Source organism: Aphelocoma coerulescens, chromosome 9 (genome assembly GCF_041296385.1).
Source record: "Aphelocoma coerulescens isolate FSJ_1873_10779 chromosome 9, UR_Acoe_1.0, whole genome shotgun sequence".
Classification (NCBI taxonomy): domain Eukaryota; kingdom Metazoa; phylum Chordata; class Aves; order Passeriformes; family Corvidae; genus Aphelocoma; species Aphelocoma coerulescens.
In genome coordinates this window covers 14,005,108-14,031,235 of record NC_091023.1, presented here as the reverse complement: position 1 = coordinate 14,031,235, position 26,128 = coordinate 14,005,108, and the positions used below count along the sequence as shown (strand labels likewise).

Genomic DNA, 26,128 nt, shown 5'->3' with positions numbered 1-26,128 from the left:
AGCAGTAAGTACAGTGTATTTTTTCCAGTAAATGTTTCAGGTTTTCTTTAATTAATAGCCTATTGAATCACAAATGTTGCTGATCAAAAAAAAAAAATTATGAGCAACTTTAGAATTTCTGGGGCATAAGCTCTACAGATAATGCACATTTTTTTAGAATCAAGTGTTCATGCCAGACACTGTACGTGATTCTGCTCCATGTTGCTGAGTTAAAGATAAAAACACAATTACCTGTAGGGTTAATGAGAAACAGTCTAAACATATGGTGTGAAGAATAAGTTAAACTGACACTTCCTTAAGTTATTTTGTATTGTTTTAATGTTTTCAGTATTTCAAAATACAACCAGTCTGATGTAGATAGCTCTGTGAAAAAGGTTGCTGGTTTTGCAGTCATGTTAGACAGAAAGCTGTCAAAAAAGTGGTAATTTCTTTTTAAACAGAACAGTGCTTATCTGCTGGCTACTCTCATGTAAAAATCACAGACGACAGTATAGAGACCCATCAAATAAAAAATACCAGAAATATAATTCTTCAGAATTTCACATGTAAAAATGGCACTGTATAGTACAGTTTAGTATACAGAGTATGCCTTTCTACTGCTTCTTTCCATTTGTATCTAGAATAATCCTATCCCAAAACTCAGGTTCAACATTAACATTGCTCTGGTAAGGGACATTACATCTCATGTGCACTTATTTATGTCCTGTCATTGAAAAGTATCCTGCAAATCATACACGTGGCCTCACTTTATTGGTGCTGCTTTATAGAAAGGGCTTTGAGTCTGCAATCTTGCTTCTCATGCTTGGAGATCTTTTTACAGTGCAAAACATAATCCTTATAAAAGTTTAAAAATTACCTAAATGAATATATACTTGTTGAAGTTATTTTAGATCCTTTAGTGTTCCATAGGTGTTTTAAAAAGTAAATAGGCATAGCACTACTGTAATATGTATTTTCCAAAATTAATTTATTTCTGTTTTGTCTTTGGTTTACTTGTTTCGATGGGGTTTTGTTTTGTTTTGTGTACTTGTGTATGATGTGATAAACTAAGCATGAGGAGAATTCAGGCTAAACTAAGCAGGAGAAGGATTCAGGCTAGGTATGCAAAGCTCATCTAAGCCCACAGGCTGTATGTTGTTTTCCATTTCCTGGGTGTATAATTATCTGATGGATTTCAAGTGCATAATTCAACTTTTTTTCTTAAAGAAGAGTCAATAGTAGCAAAGTGGCTGCTACTATTTTTTTCTCCAATATGTGACACTGTAAGACACAGTATGAAGTGGGGTTTACTAGAGATTTATTTTCATACAAATTGGAAATGGCAAAATCCATTCTACCATTCTTTTCAGGGTCAACCCCTCCTCCCCTCCCCAGTCCTCTCTTATTATGGTGGAACCTGATGGTGTTTCCACTGAAGCCACAGTACAATATAGCACTGTTTATGTTCTAAGTGGATATATTGGCATTGAATACTCAGCTACAGGCAGCCTGAGTCTGGCTTTTTAGGGCCATTATAATGTAATGTGATCCTGTATTTAACACAATATTCTAGATAAATCTGTCCCTAAAATTAAATTTAGTTTCTAAACTCTAAATTTATCTTAGTTTCTAAATCTTAGTTTCTAAACTCTAAATTTAGTTTCTAAAACTCCAAGCTTCAAACTCCAACCTGTATATAGGAAAATTAGCAATTTGCTAAGTCTCCACTCCAGATAAACTTTATTAGCTTAGCCTATTCTGGGATAAAGAAATGAATTACTGAACTGCTGCTCTACATGTGATTTTGGAGCTAGCTGGGTATCTTCTCCATTATGAATTGCAGACACAACCTGTTCATCTCAAAGATTTAAGGGACAGCTGGGTTAGGATGTGCTTTAAAAGGAATGAGGAATAGTGTAATAAAATGTTACAGCATTACATAGAAATACTTTAAGGATGATATTGCCTAAGATAGATAGATATATATATATATATATAGCTGTATTTATACTGATAACAGTGTAGTACTTACAACAACACAGAAACAGATCTCTTTGCTTTGGGTGCTTAACACAGCAGTGGAGAGGATTTTCACAAAGACATCTATTGATGACCTGTATGTTTTTAGTAATACTTCAGACAATCAAAATTGTTATATAATTGAGGTAAACTTCTACAATATAAAACTATCTCTATCAAAATAGAAAACATTTAACATCCACACTTCACAAATTACAGCTGCACAAAAATATTGAAAAGAAAATAATACCTAGTTTTTGTTACCTAACTTGCCAAGTACAAAGCTGCAGGCCATGGCACTAGTCCACTGAAAAGATCACACAATGCTGTTCTCAGACATGATCTGATCTGTCCCAATCTCTTGAGTGTCCTGTCACATCTGTAGAGCTCTCTGGTGACAATGAGCTTGATGGCTGGGCTGTAACATTGAGGATTTGTTAGTTCAGCCTTGGCTGGGAGGTCGATGTTGAGATGCACTCAGTGACTGATAGAACAGCCCTCATCTGGTGTGAGCTGGTGGGATGAGGGTCTGGCCAAGCCTATAAAGCAATGCAGAAGAGCAGGGCTGGAGACCCTGACCTTGTGAGCAGTGCAGGAATGGTTGGACGTATTCCAAACTGAGCAGGATGTTATTAAGAAACTTAGAGTCTCTCAAAACTTTCTGGAAGATTTTACTAAGCTGAAAGATTTATTCTTTGTGTGTGTGTGTGTGCTTTTTTCCCCCCAGTCTGTTGAAAAACTAAAAATAAGTATTTACATTTAACACTTAGTATTTCCAAATTCAGAAAGTCCCTGCTTTAGGCCTTTTACCACCCTCTCCCAAGTATTTGTTTCTCCTTTCAGTGGCAAATATCTCCCTGGGAATACCTGCACTTTAGGATGCTTAAAAAGGAGGTCAGGTTTATAAAAATAAGTCTTTGCTGAAGCTATTCAAGCAAAACTAAACCAAACCTGGAAAAATTACTGTAGTCTCTGCTGCTGTCACAGTTTCAAGTAGACAGTGGAAACTATCAGGGAAATAGTAATGCTGGTAAAAGACTTTTGGTCTTGTGCTTACTCTGCAATGTCTTGATTAACAACTTAAACACAAGGAAATTGTTAGGCCAAGAAGCCACATTAATCCCCACTGTATCTGTAATGGTTTTGTTGGAATTCGGGCTAACCAGCGCAGAGTATACAGTATGATTGAGAATCAGCATAAAATGGGCAAGCAAGCAGAGAGCACGAAACATGAGCCATGTAAAGTACTATTGCATAATAAATAGAAATAAACATTATGCATGTACATGTCAAATATGTGATTTAGTAATTATTCATCAGAAAAAAGGTGTTTGTTCAAATAAATAGAATTGTGGTGGAACAGGAGTTGTATGCCTGTATTTAGGGTTATATGCTGTTCCCATTAGTACTGATTTGGGCTCTGCACAACAGGAGAGTATAAGGATAGACTGAGTTTGGAGTATTTTACTTTGGTCATCCCAGGAATGAAAAGTGCTGTGGATACTCCTTTTAAAAATAACTGCACACTCTTGCATATTAATTAACTTTGTGTTCTTTAATGTACTTGGAGTTTGTTCGTGAACATCTATAGGCAGTTTTGTTTTGATATTAAGAGGGTTCAACCGAAAGTTCCTGAAAGATGGCAAAGTCATACAGAGCCAAATCTTACTCCCTCCTTTGTTGGCACTGGGTAGGTCCTTGCACCAAAGAATATTCTGGCTATCTCCTACCTGCTCCTCAGTAGGGACCACATGGCCAAGGGTCCCCAGCAAAGGCCAGACCGTCCTCTCTGTCTCACCTCTGCCTGCCCCATGCGCAGGTCTCCAGCCCATGGGTGGGCAGGGGAGCGTAAGGATCAGCAATAACCTTTCTCAGCACCTGCCTGAGATAGTTGCAGATACATGATTGAAGTGTCATGGGTGTCTGTCCTGTGGGCTCTTCCCTTAGCTGTCAGCTTGGGATGTGAAACTGAAGGATTTGGTTGTAGACAGTAACTCTGTGCTCCAAGAGTTTGCTTTATGCTGCTACCCAGTTAGAGTTGCTGGAGAGTTTTCTCTCTAGATTCTCTTCAGTATCTGCTGATTTGCTGTTTTTGTTTTTATTTTTTTCTTTTAAGGAGCTAGCATATTTGGTAGCTGATGATTGTTTTCCTACTCCTTAGCAGAACAAAAATTTCCCAGCATTATTTAACGCAGCTTTGCCTTCCACTTTCTTTGCTATTGATTCAAGGTCAGTGTTGCCCTCAGAGCACACCAGCTGCAATCCCTTCCTACCTTTCCTCCAATAACAGAGCTGAACGTGCATGCTCCTGCTTTTTCACATGGCACAGGTAGGCACAGGTGGCACCAGTAGCCTAGGATACACAGCCTCTTAAAAATGCAGGATCTGACATGAAATGATCAAGATCAATAACCAATGACTTTGATTTTTACATCCTCTCTTTAAGACAGCTCTTGTAGGAATGCAATCGATGTTTTGCAAATCAGCTCCCTATTATGGTGATTGGGGACACTGGGTTTCAAAAACGATGAGCAGGTGATGAGGAAATGCTTGCTTAGACCCCATCAAGGAAGTTAATGGTGTCCCAGATGAACAAGTTTGTATTTTATTTATATAGGAGTTTTGCCACAGGTGAGGATCTTCAGGTCCATCAGGTGGCAGGGAAGTGTTGCTGTTTTTTCCTGTGACAACTTTTGAGATGTAAGCAAATTTGTGGCTGCATCCAGCAGGTGGCAAGCACAGCACACTGAATTTTGGCTGAACAGAGATGCTTCTGCTGGGGGAAGCTCCTGATGCTGCTCAGCATGTGCACGTGTGTCCATGAACAAAATATACAGATAAATGGCAATCTCTGCTGGTCTTTTGCCAGCTTACAGAGTGCTGGGTACTGGTCCTGTCCCGGGCACTATTGATAATGTGTGGGGTTATTGCCATGTTCAGTTTAAGCAAATGGCTGTCTCACATGTAAGGATACAAGCTAAATACAAAGTATTCAGTATTAGAATTTAAATTTGTCTTTAAATGGCATAGCTAAATGACATTCAGGCCTCAAATGTTGAGATACTAGCTTGCACTTAAAATAACTTAAAATTTTAATGAAGGAGAGCTTTTTTTAACATACAGCTTTAGAAATTGTGACTCCTCACAGTGCCTTGTGACAGGTATGAATAGACATTGTTCCCATTTTGCAGCTGGAAGAACAAAGGCAAAACTGAAAAAAACTTTCCTTAAAATAAGTGAATGGAAGAGTAGGAAGATTCCTAGACCTAGTTGTCCCATTTTCTCCTTAAAAAGTACTAAACTACAGAAATAACTTTTTTGTTGTGTTTTGATTTTGATCATCAGATGATATGGGTAAACCAACCACTCACTGCTTGAGACAAAGCCACATTAGATGTAAAATTTTGGAGATTAAAGATACTGCAAATTCTGAAGGGTCATGTAATTGTCTACAGGATATATGTAGAGTTTTGGATTTTTTCTTAAGTTTTGTAATGTCAAAAAGTATTTATGAACTCATTTATCTTTGAGGACAATAAATGGATGTGAATCAAGAATAAATATTATCCGAAGCTCATTATTTGAGGTAAAAAGGACACATATGAGGATATCATTAGTGGAAACTTCTTACTGCGCTTATCACCTTTCCCCTTCATTTGTACTGAGAGTTTGAGCCAGACTTTAGTTCTGATTTATGCTAGTATAAATCTGAATTTGTTCCATATAAATAAAAAAAAATGTTCTACAGGGAGCAAATACCCTGGGCATAGTTTTATATAAATGGAGAGAAATTCCATAAAAGCCAAGAGTAAAGTTTGATCTTGGAGGTTTTGTGATGGGACTAAAAGTATTATAAGTTAAACTGATACATGAGCATTGTCACAATTTTCCTTATCAGTACATGAGTTTACTAAATGTGCAGGAATTTGAAAAACTAAGATTTGATTAGTTGGTAATTTGAAGTTGGTAACTTCTCTCACTGAGTGCCCTGGTTATTATGAAAAATAGTTCGAAGTTTCTGATCACCTCTTTCCCAGAACTCATGTTTTCAAATACAGAATTTTACTTTTAGTCATACAAAGCATGGAGTCAACTCCCTCTGTATGTAAAGTTCTTCAAAGTCAGGGTGGCTTATCATGAGTAAACTGAGTGAACCCCATTTTTGTATCCACATATATAGTTATTTTTTTAAACTACTATAAAAATACCCACTGGGATATAAATGTACATTTCTGAAGCAAGGTTTGAAATGTATGAGTAGGAATATAAATCTAAAAATATATTTATTCTATATTTAATAAATAAATCTGCATTTTATTGCATATATTATTATGAAAAAGTTGCCATTAAAAAAAATAGTAGCATAAATCAGAATAAGACCAATTTCAAGGACCTTAAATTTCCATTTGAGTTTAAAATTTGGCCTCTATATATAGCATATATTTGAAAATATATTATAAATATGATTATAGGACATTTATGTAATTAAGAAAAACACCAACAAAACAAGCAACAAAGCTCCACTCCTTCAACAGAAAAGCTGACATGTATGCAAATTATGTTCTTCATATTACATGTAATTTATACAAGCTTTTCCTTTTAAAACACCTGTGAACTTAAGTTAGGAGTTTTGCCTCCTCTTCTTTCATAGCTCCAAGCAAACGGCAGGATGCTGGCAGGACCTCTGACACACCTGTCCAACACTTACACTGCTTTTAGTAAAGAAAAACAAAATGAAAACCAAGCAGTCCTCTTTACAATGTAAGGTGAAAGGCCACTGCTGACTCTTCACAGTATGATTTCTCTGAGATGATCCAGGGTTGCTGTAATGAGCTGTGGTGTTCAGGACTGCAGATGAATCTTGTTCTTGCTGCTTTGCACACAAGGTTGTTCAAAAGAAGAACTTTGCGAAATGCCTCAATCGGTGTCGAAAGGCCCAGCAGTCTTTTTAGTGTGCAAGCAGATATTTTCTGGTGGCCGATAGGACAGGGAGCTCATTTTGGTTGTTAGGCTTGGATGTGCGCTGACATTCGGTGGGATGTATTTTATTAGCTGAAGGAAGTATTTTTTAAAGTTTTTTCCAAAGAAAACATAGAAAAAAGGATTCAGACAGTTGTTAAAGTAAGCGATACAAATGGTGAAGGGCATAGCTGTATCTACAATATCGGTGATTTTGCAATCTGTTATTACATGTAATTGAATCAACACATCCAGAAAAGTGAACACTTGATGAGGAATCCAGGAAAAGAAGAAGAAAAATACTATTGCCACAATCATCTTAAAAATATCATCATTTCTAGTCTTATTTTTTTGGATTTGATACGCCTTCTTCAGTGTCTTCCAAATTAAGGTGTAGCTTGTTAATATGATCAGAAAAGGAATTAAAAAGCCCAGCAGATTTTTGGATAACCCTAATCCGACCCGGAGCGTCGTGTTATTGCTTTCATAGCGAAACCCACAGACTGTCATGTTCAAGTTCTCAGCAAAGAAGATGTTGCGGTGAATGATGACGGGCAAGCTGGCCACGCCGGCCAGAAGCCAGATGGCAATGCAGGTTATTCGGGCCACAAACATGGTCCGGCGGATCCGCGACTGCACCGGGTGCACGATGGCCAGGTAGCGGTCGATGCTGAGGCACGTGAGCAGGAACACGCTGGCGTAGAGGTTGAAGCTTATCCCCGCCGATGCCAGCTTGCACAAACAGTTGCCAAAAGGCCACTGGTACTCCATGGCTGTGTAGGCTGCCCAGAGGGGCAGAGTTATCAAAAAGCACAAGTCGGCCAGTGCCAGGTTGAGAAGAAAGATGCTGGCTACTGTTTTTAGTTTCATGTAGCAGTAAATGACAATAACGACCAGGCTGTTCCCGAATATGCCTATGATAAAGATGATGCTGTAAACGGTTGGAACCATAATGTAGATGTAGCTGTGCCTTCCTGAAACGGGACAGTCAACATGGATTCGTTTAACAGCTTCTTCAGAAGAGTAATTTGGAATCATCTTGAACTCTTCAGCTATACCCTAGTTTGAGGGAGAAAATATGAAGCTCACACCTAGGAGGGGAAAAGAGGAAGAAAACAGTATTCGTGATAGGGATTTAAGTTTTAAAAATTCTCAACTAAATGTCAAGTTTTTTTCAAGGCTAATGTGGCCAATGTGTCAATGTCTTTGAATTTTAAAATAAGCCATCTTTAAATGTTTTATCAACCAATTCCCATTTTAATACAGACTTTGCAGAGTAAAATAGAGGTAAGAATGTTAGGAGTTGGCTGAACATTTTTAGATTCTTTTAACATAAATGAAATCTAAAAAACCTCTTTCAATTAACAAAGTTCCAATTTAAAATAAAACTGGTTAGTGAACATATGTCAAAAATAATAAGAGAGACTGAAAATAGCAGCTAACTATAAATTCAGGGGAGTCTTTAAATTATTTTCTTTCCATAAATAGGTGACACATATAATGAGCTAAGTTATTCAGATATCTCAGAAACTAAACTTAAGCACTCTGAATTCTAATTAATTATGTAAATACAAACTGCAATGAATTAAGAAAATAAGTGACTTTAGATTAGGTACGCATTTTTATCTCTGAGATGAATCACTAGAAATTTTTATCTATACATTGAGCTTAATTCTTTGAGACAATTTTTTACATCACAGAGAGATGAAAACACACAACCTAGTATTCCGTTGTACCAAAAATACCTTAAATAGTCATCGTTTACTTAGCTCCCCATCTGGCTTGGAACTATGGTATTTAACTACTAGTGAGGGAAAAAGAATCTGAAAATCCAGACATGTCCTGATCTGTTGCACATTAATAACTGTACAAAGAGTTTAAGAAGGGTGCAAGGGGGAACATACTATTTTTCCTGTTGCTGACAAAATTTATGTATCCAAGAGTTGAAGCTGTATTTCTGGACCATAGTAAGTGTACAGCAAGGATATGAAATCTCCTTTTACAGGGCACGTGTTTGGTTTGCCAGGGACTGTGTTCTACAAGAATCATTGCCTCATTAATGGCTGATGACTTTAGAAAGCAGGTAATACAGTGTTAAGTGCCTCTGATGCTAGTTACTTTCCAGAGTCTACAAACAGATAGTCTTCCCTGAAAAATAATGGATATTAAAAAATAAAATTGATAGTTACTATTGCACAGTAGTGTTTATTGCTGTTTGCAGGATCCTGACAGCTATAAGCCAAACCCAACTTGTGCTTCTTAAAACAACGATTAACTGAAATACTTTGGCTTCAAAAACAAAACAGAGTAAACCCCAAACAGCAAAGAAATCCTTTATAAATGTAAGACCCTGGGCAGTACAGATGCATTCAGAAAGCAGAGATGCCCATCATTACAGACACACCAGCTATGTTGTTGCAGATGAGTACAGATGCTTGTTATTTGAGTGGTTCAGCACTGATGTTCCTGTTAGAAGTGTGGAATGCCACTGAGTTTAGTGTTTGACTCGCTTTTGTTGGAAGATAAATCTTATTACAAATGGATTGTGTTTTTAATAAGGAAGTGAGGCACAGATTTGTTTCAGCAAAGCCCACACAGGAAACCTGAAGTGGATCCAGGAACTGAACCCAGAATATGGGCTGCAGGTAGCATCTTGTGAGCAAGGTCACCCTTAGGCTCTCAGTTATTTCTCTATCTTAGCTCATGTTCTAGCATATGTTTGCATTAATAACCTGATTCATTTCTACAAAGCTATCAGGGTAATTTCAAGATTTAGGTTCTTGATAATTCTATCAAGTGTAGAATATCTAATAAAATGCAACTAATAGACCATTTGTCAAGACATGCCACTTCCCAGTCTCTTCAATTCATTCTGTGAATTGTTGCTTCATTTGGTATAGATGTCTCAAAATGACAGCAGCTCTTTTTGCCATGTTTAAGAAATTAAAAAGTCAAGCAATAGAGCTAACACAAAGAAAGGTTCACCATTCTGAATGTGGCACTCTAGTACATCCTGAGCAAAACTTGGCTTTCAAACTGTGCCAAATCTCAAATACAAGGTGTTTGGCTCTGTGGAAGGTCAGCCTATCCCTGGGACAGGGAAACCACAATAAAAAGATTTCAAGATTAGACCTCTTATCCCTTGGTTATGAAAGTAACTTTGACAGTAACTGATATGTTCTGCAACATCAAGGTCTGGCAATATTTACCCTGTCCCAGCTACATGCTGGTGCTGTGTGGTCACTTTTAATGTTTGCTCCCTTATAAACCCACTAAAATTACAGCCCAGAACTTTGCAGTAAGCAACTATAGTGAAGCTTCTGCTCAGGAGATCACCTGGGCAAGTTCAATGGGTGATAATGACGACCAGGCCCAGTTAAGGCTGGGCAAGACCTTTCTCAGTGACAAGATTAACCAGTCCCTGGTACTATTTGGCTCTGTGTGTACTGAGTGGCAGATTTAGTGTCTAAGGCAAATGCAGCTGAGGGTGAATATTCCCTGTTTGATGGGGCTGATTCTGTGTCATGGTAGATGCCAAGGCAATTTTCTCATGGTCTCTTCACACACCCCTTCAATGTAGTGTGTTGTGTTGTTTTGCCTCCAATTTCCCTTTTCTACCCACATGGTGACCTGTACTGTTTCATGTCAGTAGCAGCTTTAGTTGATGCTAATTAATAGCATTTGTTCTTTCAAGAAAGAGTAACAGTGATTCTATTACATTTTCAGAAATATGTTAAAATAAACAAGAAATAATTGAGTTGGGAAACTTGTCTGGCACTCTAAGGTATTGAATTCCCTGAGCATATTCTGGAGTGCTTCAGAAATAAAAAAGGCAGACCAATTCTCATGAAGAATTAAGAATTTTGTCAAGAAATAATATTATACCTCAGTCTACCTCTGTAAGAATGTGTAATCCTTCTGAAGTTAAATGTTTTGTTGTAACACTGAAGTCAGTGGAATTGTGCAAATGATGTGTCTGATAGGCTATCAGTTTTAAATTATACTAAGCAATTACAGTCAATAAATAAAATAAATCCATCAATATTTTCAGTAAATGAAAAGGAAGCAGAAATATGTAATGTGGTTGCTTTTGGCTAAATGCATATGGATTGCCATCTGTGTATCTGAAAACAGTCTGAATGTTGCTGTGAGAATGAACCTCCTAGGAGGTTCATTTGAAGCACAGTAAGGAAGGCACTGCCAATCCCAAATGGAATTTTAAAATTTCCTGAAAATTCTAAAGTTTCAGAGCTAGCCTTAGGTGGATCTGCTTCCTTGAGCACAACTGTAACTTCAGAGCATTAGGAAAAGCTTCAGTATTGAAGAATACTTTGTTTTGGAAGGCATGGGCCCATGGCTGTGCTGAGTAGTGAGAGAGGGCCACCCTGGCAAAGTGAATTCCTTACAGACAATGATTTCTTTTCTGTACCACCGTCATTTTTTCATGTTATTCTCACTTGCCACAGTTCCTCTGCTTGTCCCAGGATCATAGCTGTACACATTTATGCAAAGTAGATACTTCTACACAGGAGGAACTGCAGATTCTTTTAAAGTGTTAAAGAAATAGATGGCTGGTACAGCTCTATGCTGCCAGAATTCAACAAAGTGGGTTAAACCACTGTCCAGTTAAATGCACATATTGAAGTTGTGCACATGGATAATTCCATGTAAAGCATCTCAAATGACCTGTGTTAACATAATGATAATTGGATCATTTTAAGGCTGATACAAAAGGAGCTTTTTCTAAGAGGACTGAATTGATGTGACTGTGAATGGTGTGGTGACATCAATCTCAAACAAATTATCTGGTGAGCAGCAAACTCCTGTTCTGAGGTACTGTCCTGTTTGACCTTTTATCTTTTTTAATTACAATGAGTCACTGATAATGAAATGCTTCAGACTGGTCTACCAACTATTATTTACCACTCCATTCATTGCTTCTGTTGGGTGAACATGCATCCTAATTAAACTGCCTGTGGAAACAACAAATGCTGGGCTCATGCAAGGTAAACAGGACTTTGCCTACTGAAAGATAAGATAGCACTGGCTGTGACTTTCTGTGAGAACTTCATTGGCTATAAATAGGAAAGCGGGTGTCACAAGTCAGATTTTGAACAAAAATGTACTTAATATTTTCTTTGACAAAGACTAAATAAACGCAGGCTGACCAAGCCTGCCACAGCTCAGCCACCTTACCATTAGGTAATGTGCACTTTCCTTCTTCTGACAGTAGGTGGGTTATTTGCTTTTCCTACAAATGAGAAGATATTTCCATGTTTAAGAGGATGCTGCATTCTATTTTCATATAAAATTATTGCACAGGGAGAAAAGAGAATGAAAAATGTTTGGAACAATATGTTCAGTATATTAGCTATGTTTATTTATTTCTGGTGGAATAAACTTTCCTTTATTTTAAGAGTTTAGTCCCCCACCTTTCCTAATTTATTCTAACTGCTGAGAAAGTAATGACACTTACACATGCTTTATTGCACAGGCTTTTAAGGTTTTTTTCTGTCCAGCAGAGTAACCCTTTCTATTCTCATGGCCTTAGTGAATAGAGCTACTTCTATTTCATACGCACACTACGGCATCTTCTCTACGTTCCTGGAGTTCCTGAGCAGTACCATTGTGAAGCCATAGACTGACCTTTCTCCTTGCTCTTATTTCTTCTGCTAGTTCTAACAGGCTGTATTTCCCACTTATGGCTTTCCTAAATATCTCTAAACCAGAGTTGATAGATGAATTGTAAAAGGAAAGAGAACTACAAACAAGGGTATATAATTCAAACTGTGGTGGCATTACAGGGGGCTCTTGTCATCACTGCTACCACCTTCCACAGAGGTTGGCATTAAGTGACAATAAATCAAAATATTACTGAAGAGAAACTGTGATAGGTAGTACAGCACGAGACACTGTCTGCACATCAGCTCACAGACACCAAGAACAGAAAACAAACCTCAGCAGACCTGTGTTAACAGCTGTCAAGCTGGCCATTGCTCTGCAATTTTGGATCAGGAGGTGGTCTGACATCAGAACAAACAGAACTTGCAGGACCTTGTACTTGCCTTTGCATTTTCTTTTAACAACTGTGCAACTGAGGCAACTGCCAGTCTGTTGACATTGCTGTTAATTCTGTGAAGTTTGCTTTATTTATTTAAAAGTATGTATCTTTTTAATGGTCTAACCTATATATGTGGATTCTTAGTGCCTTCCCCTTGCAAGAGCTCAAGCTTGTCTGCTTCACTTGTGCTGGCTCTATATAGCTGGAAAATAAACTGCCCGTGATCCTTTTAGGATCTGGTTCTCTATAACATCAAAACCTAAATTTCTTATTACTTTTTTTGTGCTAGCAGAACAGTTCCTGTTACCTTGCAAATGTGATCTGTTTATGTACTCTGACCTTCTCTGCAAGAACTTCTCTGTATTTATTTCCTCTGGCACACTTCAAAAGAGTCTGTCCTTCTGCAGGATGGCTTTATAGTTTATTCTGAGAAGAATTAACATCTCTCTTCTGTTTGTTCTCATGGACTACTCTCATTAATTTTCTCTTCACTTCCCAAGTATCTTTCAAGTACTGTTGCAGTTATAAAATTTATGTGAAAAGGGACAGATGAAGGGGCTTTTTTCCTCTGGGAAAAATCAATGCTTGTGGAATGTCTGAACAGTGGAATTGGGGGTGTGTGTGATTTTGAATGATTACGGGGGAGGAAAACGCAAAAGTAACACAGTTAAACATAGTGACATTTAAATTGCTTTGAAGTTTAGCTCATATGATATAGATTTTGACCACTAGAGGTCTGTATTTCCCACTTTAAAATAAGAGACTTGCTATGTTTTATACTCAAGTGCCTCCACTTTTCAAAATATCCCCTTTGTTCAAGATTATTTAAGATGAAAATGTAAGGCAAAATACATATCCTTGTATTCCTGTACTTATTTAAATTTAATGTACCTGAGGTAATTATTTTCACTTTATTTTAGCATCTACTAGCTTCTATCTAATTTCCTGTATTCTGGCACGTTGCTAGTTTTGATAACCTTCAGTCCAATTCTTGAACTTTTAAGTCTTAGAATAAGATCTTTTTACACCACTACTAACCCCCATTTTTACTAATATACTTAGGTTTGTCATTACCTCTTTGGACAGTGTCAGTGCATGATGGTGTTATTCTGTGTCAAATTACATGTTAACCTAAATAGTTTCCTAATACTGGTAAGGGCAAACAGCTTTTAGTTCAGATGGAGCAGAAGGGTTGTTAGTGTTACAATGACATTTATTTTATTGAGAATAGTAGATGAGCAAACTAGAACAAAAAAAAATGACATAAACTATGCCAGATGAGTCGGACTAATCAGTATCTTGTCCTGTATTTATGTCCAATGGGTTATACAGTGTCAGTGTATCTCTGCACTTAAGGGATGTTTGGGTACAAGCATACAATGTTTATATCTCTACGCTGCTAAAAATAGGAGCATTTAGAGAGAATAGAAGTGATGTATAAAGACAGAAAAGCATCGAGCAGTTGGCTTGAGTTAAAATAAAGAATAAAGCAATCTAATCCATTATTTTAACACTTTGTTAGAAATCTATGTGGCAAAAATTGGCGTAAGAGAGGCCATTTCTAAACACTAATTTATAGGGCTGTGGAGTGATGAATAAAATCTTTCAAGTATATTTTTTGGACATTAAATGCTAATATACTACAATGTAAGATGTGACAATTTTTCTGCTCTTTTTAGCAGTCTACAGTGTAGTAATGCCAGTTATAATGAGAGCAGTTGCAGTAGCAGGGAAAGTTTGGGCTATTTTTTGCATATACTCTCACAGTACTCACAGAGCTCAGAAACACTGGAAATATCTCTTCCTCCTACTTTGCTCTTCGGACACAGCTAATTATACCAATTCCCAACTTGTGTATGTGTTTTTTCCCCCAGAATCTGGGAAGCCCTGATTCTATAAAATTTTACTTGTAGATGTTAATGCCAAAAAAAGGATTGCTCAACTTCACTAGAGTTTCTCAACCTCACCAGAACTTAGTGGTTTAGTGAATGCTACCATAGCAAAGATTATGGGTATTTTTTGTACAAAATTTGGTGACTGACAGATCAACAGGGAACTCATTAGACTTACCCTCAGCTGAAAGACTTTTGGCTAAGTCTAATTCTCTCAGTTTATAGGGTTCATTTTTAGGATTCTTTAGATTTAAGTTTCAAAGTAAACATTGATTTCCTCTTATACACACATAATTTTGTTTTCTCTGCTGTTAAGAGTAAGGAAAACATTCTTGGGTTCAATCCATGTAGAAATTGATTCCAAAACACTGAAAGATTAACCACTGTCAACATTCAGTGTGTTTAATCCCTTGTGGAAGATCAGTGGGGTGGTGGTTTTAGACACTGCTGGCTCTAGCTTGACAGTGTACCAGATATTTTAGACTTTTCTATCTAATTTTCTTGTCTCTTTCTTCCCATTTATCCATCAGAGAAATCTCTGTTTTCTTTCTTTGACCAAGGCTGCACAAATGTGTTGCAAACTCTCTGGTGTTTAATATGTCTTAGGTATTATATATCCTTAAGAGATATGAATATGAAATTATCTCCAGAGCAGTAACTTAAAACTGAAAAGATAATTAAACAAAGTAAAATATATTTCTAGATTAATAGTTCTGTTTCAGTACTTCTGAAACTGAACATCACAATGCTAAGCTTCAGAAAAGAGGTTTGAAAGGGGAATCTCACTGTGTCCTATCACCTTGGTTGGTCTGTCTTGACAGAAATGAATATCATCTTTTCCTTATCTAGATTATTAAACCTATAGCCAAATTAGTTGTTATAGCAAGAGGCAGTCACTGCTCTTGTTTATAACACATTGTAAAGGATTGTCTCTTCCTCTAGTAGAGGCTGAAGACACATGCATATTAAGACTTTGAAATGAGTGCATTAACTACCATCATCAATCCAGCATGGGTCTTTGCACCTCTGCTCTGGCCATTAGCTTTACCAAAAAGGAAGATTGGTACCCTTCTGGGAGAAAAAAAAATGATCAATAATCAGCAGGCCAACCTCATGTCTGCTTCTAAAGATCATGTCATCTCCTCATACTGCTAACAAAGTCATTTACAGCACAGTAGATGAAAGTAAATGAAAGACAAAGTATTTCAGAACAAGGTAGGACTAGAATTTCTAGGGTTTTCAGCACTGACATGAAAAGTTTTTTGAATAGCAGCACAATATACTATTTTAGTATGAATACATATCTTACTGCAAGTTTTTAACTTCAAATTTGATGCCTGGTTATGAAGTATCTTTTGGGTATTTGGAAATACATGAAAGATTCAGTAGTTAACAAGAATTAAGCCATCAAGTCCCAGAACGAATAAAAATGAGATTAGTTTGAGCTGTGAAAGGTTACATGCTGCACGGTTACTTTCTCTGAGTGATAGTAAAGGAATGAATTAACACATTTCCTTTATTGCAGTTGGAATTGCCTATATAAAATATAGTGTGCCCCATGTGATTGTTTTTAATAAAAGACAGAAATCGAATTCAGGTTTGTAAAGTGTGAGTGAAATCATTTGATGAATTTTAGGTTTCTCTTCTGGTAGCTTAGTTCCATGGAATAAGAAGTTTTAAAGATTTTTTGTTTATTTTGTTTTTTTTAATGACATTGCATGGCACACCCTACACAAATGTAGCTTCTGGATACCTAACCCCACACCTGAAACTTCTCCATTGCTTCCATATGTAATGCACCATAAGATTCTATTGTGAACTCTTCCAATCTGAGAAGTAAGGGAATTTACATTAATTCTGGCCTTGACCTCGATTTATATTTCAGTCATATTAAAAGTGCTGTGGAGAGGTAAGAAAGAAAAAAACCTTACTGAAATAAAAAACACTGGTTTCAGCACACCTTAACATGGCCAGTTGTAATAGCAGAGATCAGGTACAATGAGTGGGGTATCTCAGCTCCTTTCAGATCATTTATAAAGCACAACTGGCTTACTGGACATTTCTGGATATTACTGGATATTTATGAATCTGTCCTTAAGGTTATATGGTCCTCTTCACTGAAGCTTGAGGGTTCCTTCTTCAATATGCAAAAAATAGTAATAACTGTTCTTCTTGCCCAACTTGTAGGAGAAATGCTATCATATTACTGCAATTTCAAGCAAGTAGAGCTTAATAAAGGGTTACAATATATTTTATGTGCTGTTTTGAGTGTCACTGGTCTCTGATCACTCCTATTCTTGCTGGAAGGAATGTTAGCTGGAATGCAGCCAACACTGAAAGTTTTTAAGTTTCATTGTCCAGATATCAGTCTTAGTCGGCGGTTGCACTGGTCCAGCAGAAGGGAAGTATCACCAGGAGAGTGCCCTTTTGTGGGGAACAAAGGCTGCTTTCACAAACTGCTATAACTGCAAGACAGAGCTTGCTTACCAGCCTCTAGGTAAAAGCAGGTGAAATTTACATAAGTCTAAGCTCCTGGTTATATTAGTGGCCATTAATAATTTTCATGCATCTAAATTAGAAATAATAATGTTATAAAATGGTTACTGCATGAGTGGCATGCTCACAGCAATATGCAATCATTATCAGAACCTTTGCTGCTGCTGGCAGAGATTACGACAGAAAATGGAATGGAAAAGCCAAAACTTGAATTGTTTCCTCATGAACCAAATCCCCTACTTCTGGGAGAAAAGGATTTTTCTTGATCTTTGGTCTTTTTCTGGCTTACAGCTTTACTGTGAAAGACACAACTCAATCAATGGTGTTACTAGTATAAATGTACCAAAAGTAATGTTTTAATTAGGTTTTGTTGCTCCCTCTAGGCAAGGATGTTTCTAGGAAGAAGGGTAGGGGACACAGCTAATAATTTTGTAGATAAAGTTGGGAGGTGATAGCACTTCTTTGTGGAACTTCCAGTTAGTCCAAATAGAGGCTTTCTTGCTTTGTTCAGGTAGCTTATTTTATTCAGAGATCACAGTGTCATTTGCCCCTCTCCCAGAGTTGTGTAACTTTTCTGCTAAGCCAGAAGACACAGAGGCAAAAATGAACATTATGTTTGCAGTTTATTTGCACTCCTGAACAACTTTCCTTAGTTAAAGGTGACATCATAACATGATCAGCAACGAACTCTGCAAAATAACTTTACTTCTACTTTTCTGGTACAAGGAACTGCCTTTCTGTACTTTCCTGTAAAACAGTAAGAAAGGTGCCACCAGAGAGCATAGAGAGATTTGCTTCAAGTTCTAAAAAAAACCAGTAACGTCTTGATGAGCATGGCAACTTTCTGATGTGTGTTGAAGCCTTACCTGTATGTTAATCCTCAAATGAACATTTTTCTGCCATTGAGCTAAATCACCAGGCTGGGGCCATGATGCGCCTATGAGCTTAACAGGCTCAATATGTAGTCCCTTCTGCAGGATGGGCTTTTTGTTTTTACATCCCACTCCCCACCCAACCCCCCTGCTTCCCCCCTAAATATAAAAGGCAAATGTAAGTCAATGAATAACAAGCTTTAGAAATGCATTGTGAAGAGCAATTATCTTCATCTGCATTGATGGCTAATCTGTCAAAAGCAGGAGAGAAAAGAAACACTTAAAATTCTCTGCTTCTACTCCAGAAATGGAGAAACCTCCTTCATACAGAGGTGTTCCACTTTCTAATCCAATAGAAATTAGTTGAATTGACTGAGAGTAGCTCATGTTGCATATTGTTACCTAAAAAGGCTTTCCCTCTCTAAAACCCTCTGATGAATCCTATTCATGTTACCTTTCACCAATGTGGCTAAAGTAACAAAATCTTTTGCTTTGAGTAATGAAGATATGAACTGAAACACAAACACATGTGCAGATGCAGCATTTCTATGTGAACATAGACAAACCAGTATCACTGAAGTGTCTGTCATGATAACTAAACCAGCTAATGTGGAAGCTTTAGCATTACATATCCAATACGATGGCTAGTGATTCCCAAGTAACTTCCCACTAGTCAGTGCTATGGCTCTGAGGAAAGCAAACCTTGCATTGAACACTTTTTTTCTTTTGCCTTCCTGCTGAAAAACAGTGTTTGTCTTACTGAAGAAGCAAAGGCAATGTATTGTGGATTTCTGTGCAAGGAAATGGAAGTTAGATTTCAACACCTTAGTTCAGAGGAAGCTTTGTCTTGTAATTCAGCAATCTGTAATAGGATTTGGTTCACTGTGTCTGACTGAGACACTTGATTACTTTTCTTATTACATAATTAATTTAGACATCCTTACAGTGGGAAAATATCACACAACGGCAATACCCCTCAGAAAAGACTTTTCTTCCCTAAATGAGAATGTTAGGAACAGCCTGGAGGGAAAAGTTAAAAGATTAAAAGCAAAAGATCAGCATGGAGGCTTCTTAATGAATCGCTCATTAGGGTCAGAAAAAGGGAACCAAAGGCAGAAAGGAAAGAAAACAGTATGAGTAACTGGCAAAGTACAAGAGTTAATTCAGACAAAAAAAATCTTTTAAAATGGTAATGCAGCTAAGCCCAAGAGAAGTTAGTATCATTGTAACTGTTGGTGGGTATAACACTGAGAGCATAGAGGCCCAATTGTGCTTTCAGTTGCACAAAACTCCTGTTAAGGGCAGATCATTATGAGGACTAGAAGAAAATTTGAGAATGTATGAGTCAATTGAACTAGTGAGTTTCTAAGGGGTTAATCAAAGAGAAGGAAAGGTCAAACATAGACACCGTAATCCATGTCAGTGTGAAAGGTATTATCACCCATGGAAAAACAAGTTACTATGATCCTTAGCGCTTTGTCTGGAAGGCGGCACACTTAATAGAATGATCCCAAAATAGATGTTCTGCCAAATTTGTACAGCTTGTTTCCTGTTTTTTTTTTTTTTTCCCCCAAAGTAAGATTTATTGCTGTATTTTGAAAATAAAATTAATTGCTGAACTCTCTTTGCTGTCCTGAGCTGTTCCTTGTGGATACTGAGGACCAGCCACAGAGGTAGCAAAACAAAGGCAGCTGTTACAGCTGGAGCGAGCTAATCTGTGATACTGTGAATCAGTGCATCCTCAAGGACGTGCAGTCTTGGTTCTCAAGCAAACAAAACTGCATAGAAGTCCAGAAAGAGTAGTGCTGTTCTCTCCCAGAGGTGCCACATGAGCTTCACTTTAGTGCTAGGAAAATTACTGTGCAAATCCTTGGGTGTGTGGCTGTCCTTTACTGACATGGTGCTTTTTTTCATGGCATGTTTAAGAACATGGAACAGCATTGTAAAATATATTTGAAGGCAAAATGTTTTTGAACCCTTTCTCTTTGAAGTGTTTTTTAGGAAGCCCATGTGAAAAGAAATATTTTTACCTGATTCAAGAAAAACTGTAATTGTCTAATCATGGTAAGCTGCTAATACCAAACCAAGAGGAAAACAATAAAGACAGAAGTCTAACAGCACAGCTAGAGTTCCAGTTTGACAATATGTTGATTCTTGCCCCATGCTTTCCATTTCTGACTGTTGTACATTTGTACATTGAGTAAAAAACCTTAGGACAGAGAAAACAAACCCCGAGCAACTCCAATGGTAGCAGACTAACTCCCCTGGGCAGGCAGATAGAGTAAAATTGTATAAATTTAGGCTTGGGCAACAAGAATGATTGGAGAAAGGAGAAAAGATAAAAACCGACAGAGAGTTTACAAAGAAAAAGATGATAAGGCAACATGCATCCTGTCAACTTAGACTGGGAGGGACATTAATGGTTTCTCAATAAACAAGCTCAGGCTGCATCTTTGTACATCATGTGCTGCCTGCTTTGAGCAAAGGCTCTGGCCAGGCTGTGCTGATGCTAAGGCAGAGTTAAACAGAGGCCAACTGCCAACAGAACATTTTTTAGAGAAGTCAACTTCTGCATTTTTCTCCTTGCGTAAGCCCCCCATCATGGAAGTACAGCTGTTCAGTGGTTTTCTGGAATGTTTCACTTATTTGCATGTGTCCCTCTAAGCTAGAAATGCTGAGGCACAGCTCTCTTCTGCAGTGTCTCCTCTCTGTTTTCAGAAAATTGAGTGGATTCGGGAATCCACTGAATTTTAATTTTTGTTTCTGTTCCTATACTTCATCTACTAAGTATTAGATTCCACTACCCAAGGATCTATCAGCAACTCACAAAGTTGAATGACTTAGAAATAAAGAAAGGAATAGGTGAATTAGCTGAAATTAGGAGTTCAGTTAAATCCTTCTTTGTTCTGGCTGTAAATTTAATTATAGCTTTCACCTCAAGCAGTGAAATACTGTCTAAATATTGACCTTGCCCAAATTCAGTACTAGTTTCTTTAGATATTGCCAGTTACCTTTTGCTGCAATCTGATTTTTGTCTTGTCTTCAATCATGCCACTCACTGCTGCATTGCCAATCTGATCTCACTTTCCTGCTGTGAGGCCGTCTTCGGTTATTACCTGTTTTCTGTGCCTACAAGAAAAATGCTACTCAGCTACAATAAAAGGAGATAAACACCACAAACAGTAACCAAGCATTCTAGCTAGCCTTGTTATATAGTGAATACCTGGACAGTTTTGCTATCAAACAAAACACAAATGGAATGAAAATTGTAAAAGACACCTGACCAAAGGCCAAAATCTGTAGTTCTTTCACATGATGGTACAGCAGAGAATACTAACAGCATGTCATTTGGAACATGATATTTTCCTGTCCTTTGCTGCAATTTACTTGAAAGCTCAGAGTAATTTTAGTATAATCCATCATTTATCTGAAGATAGGACCAAAAATTATTAGACCAGCAATTCTATTTCATATGTGCTTTGTCTCAAGCAATCACAGCTGTTGGGACTTACACTCAAGATAACCTCTTTTCATTTGTTTGTTACAGCTGAGGTAAAAAAATGTTGAGTATCACAACTCCCCTTGTTTGTCAAATTTGTTAAATTCCTCAAGATGTTCCAAAATGACAAAGATTCTTCTAGGGTACATCTTGCAATTTTAGGGTTTTTTTTTGTTTTCTTTTGTTGGCAAAGGATACATTTTAGAAAATGGTACAGAACATGGAATGAGCGCTCTGTGTAGTATGACTGTCTATTGGTGAAAGTGATCTTAAGAGACAAATTTGTTGATGGAAAGGGAACTGAAAGAAATACTGTCATTAGCACAAGATTACTGGCTTGCTCTTCACTGCAAGGGTGTTTGGGATCGGAAGAAAGAGACAGAAAATGCTACTGTGATTATCTGCAGCCATAATTCCATTGAAACAGTTTCACTGGAGTCTTTCTGTTCTTCAGGCCTCAGTGTTCCGGCTCCGTTAATCAGTTCTGTACATCTTGAAACTCAAAGCGTACATTAGGCTGCCACCTGCTCAAACTGTCCAGTGCACTTAAACTCACCTTGTGTTTACATGCAAAAATTTTAACTTTTATGCAAAGTTAATTCCAGGTTAAGTAGCTGAGGTTCAATTCCCAGCAACATCAACCTCTTTATTCCTGGTGGTGTTGTGGAAACTAATCCTACAATAGTGAAAAGAATGATGTAAGGCTTTCCTCCATTTCCCTCTCTCTTCAAAAGTAGTCAACATTTTTTATTCTGTTTTCAGAATTCCATGAGATTTCTAAAAATGTTTCTTAGTAGTATTCTGCCATTTTATCTTCTCAAACCTGATCCTATAATGCAGAGGCTGACTTCTTAAAAACACCATAGTCGCCTTTAGGACTAACTGTCCAAAAATATGAACGGTTATCCAAGAACAATGAAAAATTCTTAATTAATATTTGAGAGGAACACACAGTAAAACACAATATCTGTATCACTGCATTTCTGATGGAATTGTTGTACAGCTGAGGGCAGGAGGAACAAACAGTAGCAGTAAACTAGATAAGGCTTGAAAACTGACCCAAGATTACCCAAAGGCTAGAGATCTAGCTAAACAAGTAATAGAGCCTACAATACAAGCAGGCTGCCTGTAGTGGCTGTGCCCTGACCCAGTCCTCCCAGCTGTGAGCTCTCAATCTTACCATGCTTGCAACTCTGAGAAGATTCTAAGTTTATGCTTCTCCTTCTGGAGAGAGATGGTGGTTGCTGTGCTGCCAGCATTGCTATCAGAAATAGGTGAGGGGAGTACTTTGCTTTGCTGTCCACCACCCTTCCTGACTTGGCCATTTGGCCCCTTTTCTTCATGCATCTCATGTATAGCCCAAGCAGATCTATTTGTAGGCCAATGAATATTGATAATCCATCTCCCCAACTCAACTTCAGATATAACATATCTAAATTCAATTTTAGTTGATCTTTCCTCTTATTGAGGTAGTCTCCTAGAAAATAACCATTAAATTCAGTTAAAAAAATGCACAAGGTCAACCATGTAAGTCAGACATAGTACTTGATCAAGTAATGCATAAATATCCACGTTCTCTATCCACATCAAGACTGAATACGACCTTCTATGAAGTCACCAAGGTAGAATAGGATACTTGAGGTGCAGGGAAGAGATACATGCCAACCACTCAAACAACTGGATGCTTCTTAGAGTGTGATTAGGACTCCTAAAATTTGGGCAGCAATAGCCACAGGTGAGCTCATAAATACTACTGGTGAGACTAATAGCTTCCGAAAAGCAAGAAGTTCCAGAGAAAAAAGAGTGGTAGTGAGAAAATAGGAGTAATGTGTGGCTGCTTAAAATGTTTTAAACTAACACTATACCTTTGCATAAACAAGATTTTAACTAGGACGGTGTAATGAGAGTTTGTAATTGATGTAACTTTAAATTACCATATTAATTACTGTGCTCAACAGTAGGCCAGAGAAAAGAACTACCTAAATATGCTCCTTTGACAAACATGGAGGATAAAATTACCACAGAGGAGAAAACTTAGGAGTAGAAAAATGCAGTCAGTGCCCATTATTCAAAATAGAAATTTTTTTAATAGGCATTAACTCTGACACTTATTCCCATGTCAGTCTGTACATTTGTAGAAAGTGTAAATAAATCACCACGTTTACATTCTGCATCTGCCTCTGTTTTTATAGTACAACAAATACAACAAATAGTGAAATTAAATATATTTTCCAATATTTAATACAATTAAAGATAATATTATTAAGGAAACACAAATACCATCATGCATCTTCTTGTTCTAAGATGACTGTAAAAAGCAGGCTGTTGAGTTGTGATATTTGAAAGTTAAAGGCAGCACTCTGCTCACTTCTGCAGTGCTGTGGGTACTGGCATTTCAGGATGGTATTTGTGCTGCCTTTTAAACCAGTAACTTCTAGCAGCAGTTTGCACATGCTGTCCAACTCAAGAAGGTACTGTTTTGAAGCAGGAGGCAGGACACCTTATATTGTAGAGAATAGGCACACTTCTGCTTTCCTGCAGTGTGAAAATTAACTCTTTAATTTAAAAATAGATGGAAACAGTTAATTAAAAAATTAACTGTTTCCATCTATTACTATGACAAAAGTAAGGGGAGAATGAAACCAGCTATATTAAAATTGAATGATGTGACTTCTCTTTATTGTACAGGACCACTTTGCTTTATCAGTTCAAAAGCATAAACTAGGAAGAACCCAATAATCACAACTGATTTTTTTCAGCTATGTAGTTCAGGTTGTAGAGAGGAAAAATTCCTACTGGAAAGGCATATATTTTATACCCTTAATACATGAGCAAAAGCTGAATTTGTAGGCACTTAATATTTTTGAAAGGTGCTGTAATTTAAAAGATTATAGTGGCAACAAGCAAAACAGACTGCCATAGTCAGGAGTATGAAACATTTGTCTGACACTAAAATAGACCTAAAAAAGCCTCTCTACATCATCAATGGTAATTACCTGCTTCAGGCCATACTTAATCCTCCTATTCAGACAAAAATCTAATCATGTTAGTGCTGTGGGTTCATGCAAGTGACAAGAGAAGAAGCCTCCCCCATACAAAAAATCCCCCTTTATTGCCTCTTCCTGTGAATTTACTGACCCCATTTACTACCTTGTCCCATGCTATGCAGCACAACACAATCAAAATTAGTACTGCTACTTTTGGAAGTGATGAAAATTCGCAGTGAACTGTAGCATGCTCTGGGCAGAATCCTGCTGTCTGTTATTGCCATATATCTCATTAATTCTAGGGGTTTTGCAGAAATACAGAAATAGGTGTAACTGAACACTGCAATTTTACTGCTTGTACACATCATGATCTGACTGACTTAGTTACTGATAGACCAGTTGACTTAGAAGAATATAGGGCTGGTACCTGTATGTAACTGGTAACATTAAGCGTTTTAATACATGGAGCAAGGAAGAACAGTAAATAAATTACAGGACTTCATCTGAACTTGTTGAAGAACTCTAGTCCAGTGTGAGTCCAAGAGAAGTTTAGAAACTGGCCAGGCAAAAAAAAAAAGGCAGGGTGGCATTTTAACTTTACTAAAAGTAGGTTGCTCCAATTCTTGCTCTGTAGAAAAAGGATAGATCTGGGTACGGAGACTGTATGCTACAAACTTTTGATTAAACCAATACTTGCTGCTAACTGGTGGAAGTTGCATTGCCTGCTAGATTGAGAAACTGAACTGTTTGCACAACTCTTAAAAATCAAAAGCATCACTTTTGGTGTTTGATTAATTTCTATCATGAGTTTAGCACAGCAATAAAAATCTAATTGCTTATCTGATCCTGAGCAGAGGTGCCAGGATGCCAGGTGCCTCTTGTAGGATGTTGGGATGAGCCTTGACGGTGTGGTGGAGTTACTGCTCCGAGGGCTGTGCCTACTGCCAAAGGGTGCCTTTGCTTTCTCTGCAAACTGTTGACAAGACTCGAGAGCTCACACACGGCAGGGCTGGGAGTCTGTGGGGCACTTAGTCCTCTCTAAAATAATTATGTGGTGCGGGATTAGCGAGCGGGCCTCGCAGGGCAAATCAGAGCACAGGGGTTTAAGTGGCTGCGCTCCGTGCGGGACTGAGCCTTCCTGTGCCAGCTCCGTCTAAGCCGAGTACAAATTCAGCAGGAGGCTGTGCCGCGCTCGCAAACGCTCTGGTTGTCCCTGGCCGAAGGTGCCCGGCCGGGACGCGCTTACCTGGGTCCGGGCGGGGGTGGCTCAGCCCGCAGCGCACCTCCCCGAGCTGGGCTGGGCTCCGGGAGCGCTCCTTGCCGGCCGCACCGCTCCTCCCGCTCCGCGCGCGGCCGCTCCGTTT

At 37.9% G+C, this 26,128-nt stretch overlaps 1 protein-coding gene across 3 annotated transcripts; it reads right to left on the bottom strand.

Moving 5' to 3' along the window:
• Positions 1-315: 315 nt before the first annotated feature.
• AGTR1 (angiotensin II receptor type 1) lies at positions 316-26,128 on the bottom strand. 3 transcript variants are annotated; one of them, XM_069024450.1, is made up of 4 exons: positions 26,011-26,128; positions 21,290-21,407; positions 12,154-12,208; positions 316-8,048 (listed from the first exon to the last, which is right to left on the bottom strand). In XM_069024450.1, the coding sequence occupies exon 4, from the start codon at positions 7,993-7,995 to the stop codon at positions 6,916-6,918; it is 1,080 nt and encodes a 359-aa protein (XP_068880551.1). In that variant the 5' UTR covers positions 7,996-8,048; positions 12,154-12,208; positions 21,290-21,407; positions 26,011-26,128; the 3' UTR covers positions 316-6,915. The 3 variants fall into 3 exon arrangements, with proteins under 3 accessions (XP_068880551.1, XP_068880550.1, XP_068880552.1); XM_069024449.1 differs by lacking the exon at positions 12,154-12,208; XM_069024451.1 differs by lacking the exons at positions 12,154-12,208; positions 21,290-21,407.

What these genes read in the sequence shown, in the direction of transcription:
- AGTR1 (XM_069024450.1), bottom strand. Translation starts at nt 7,995, where the DNA reads ATGATTCCAAATTACTCTTCTGAAGAAGCTGTTAAACGAATCCATGTT.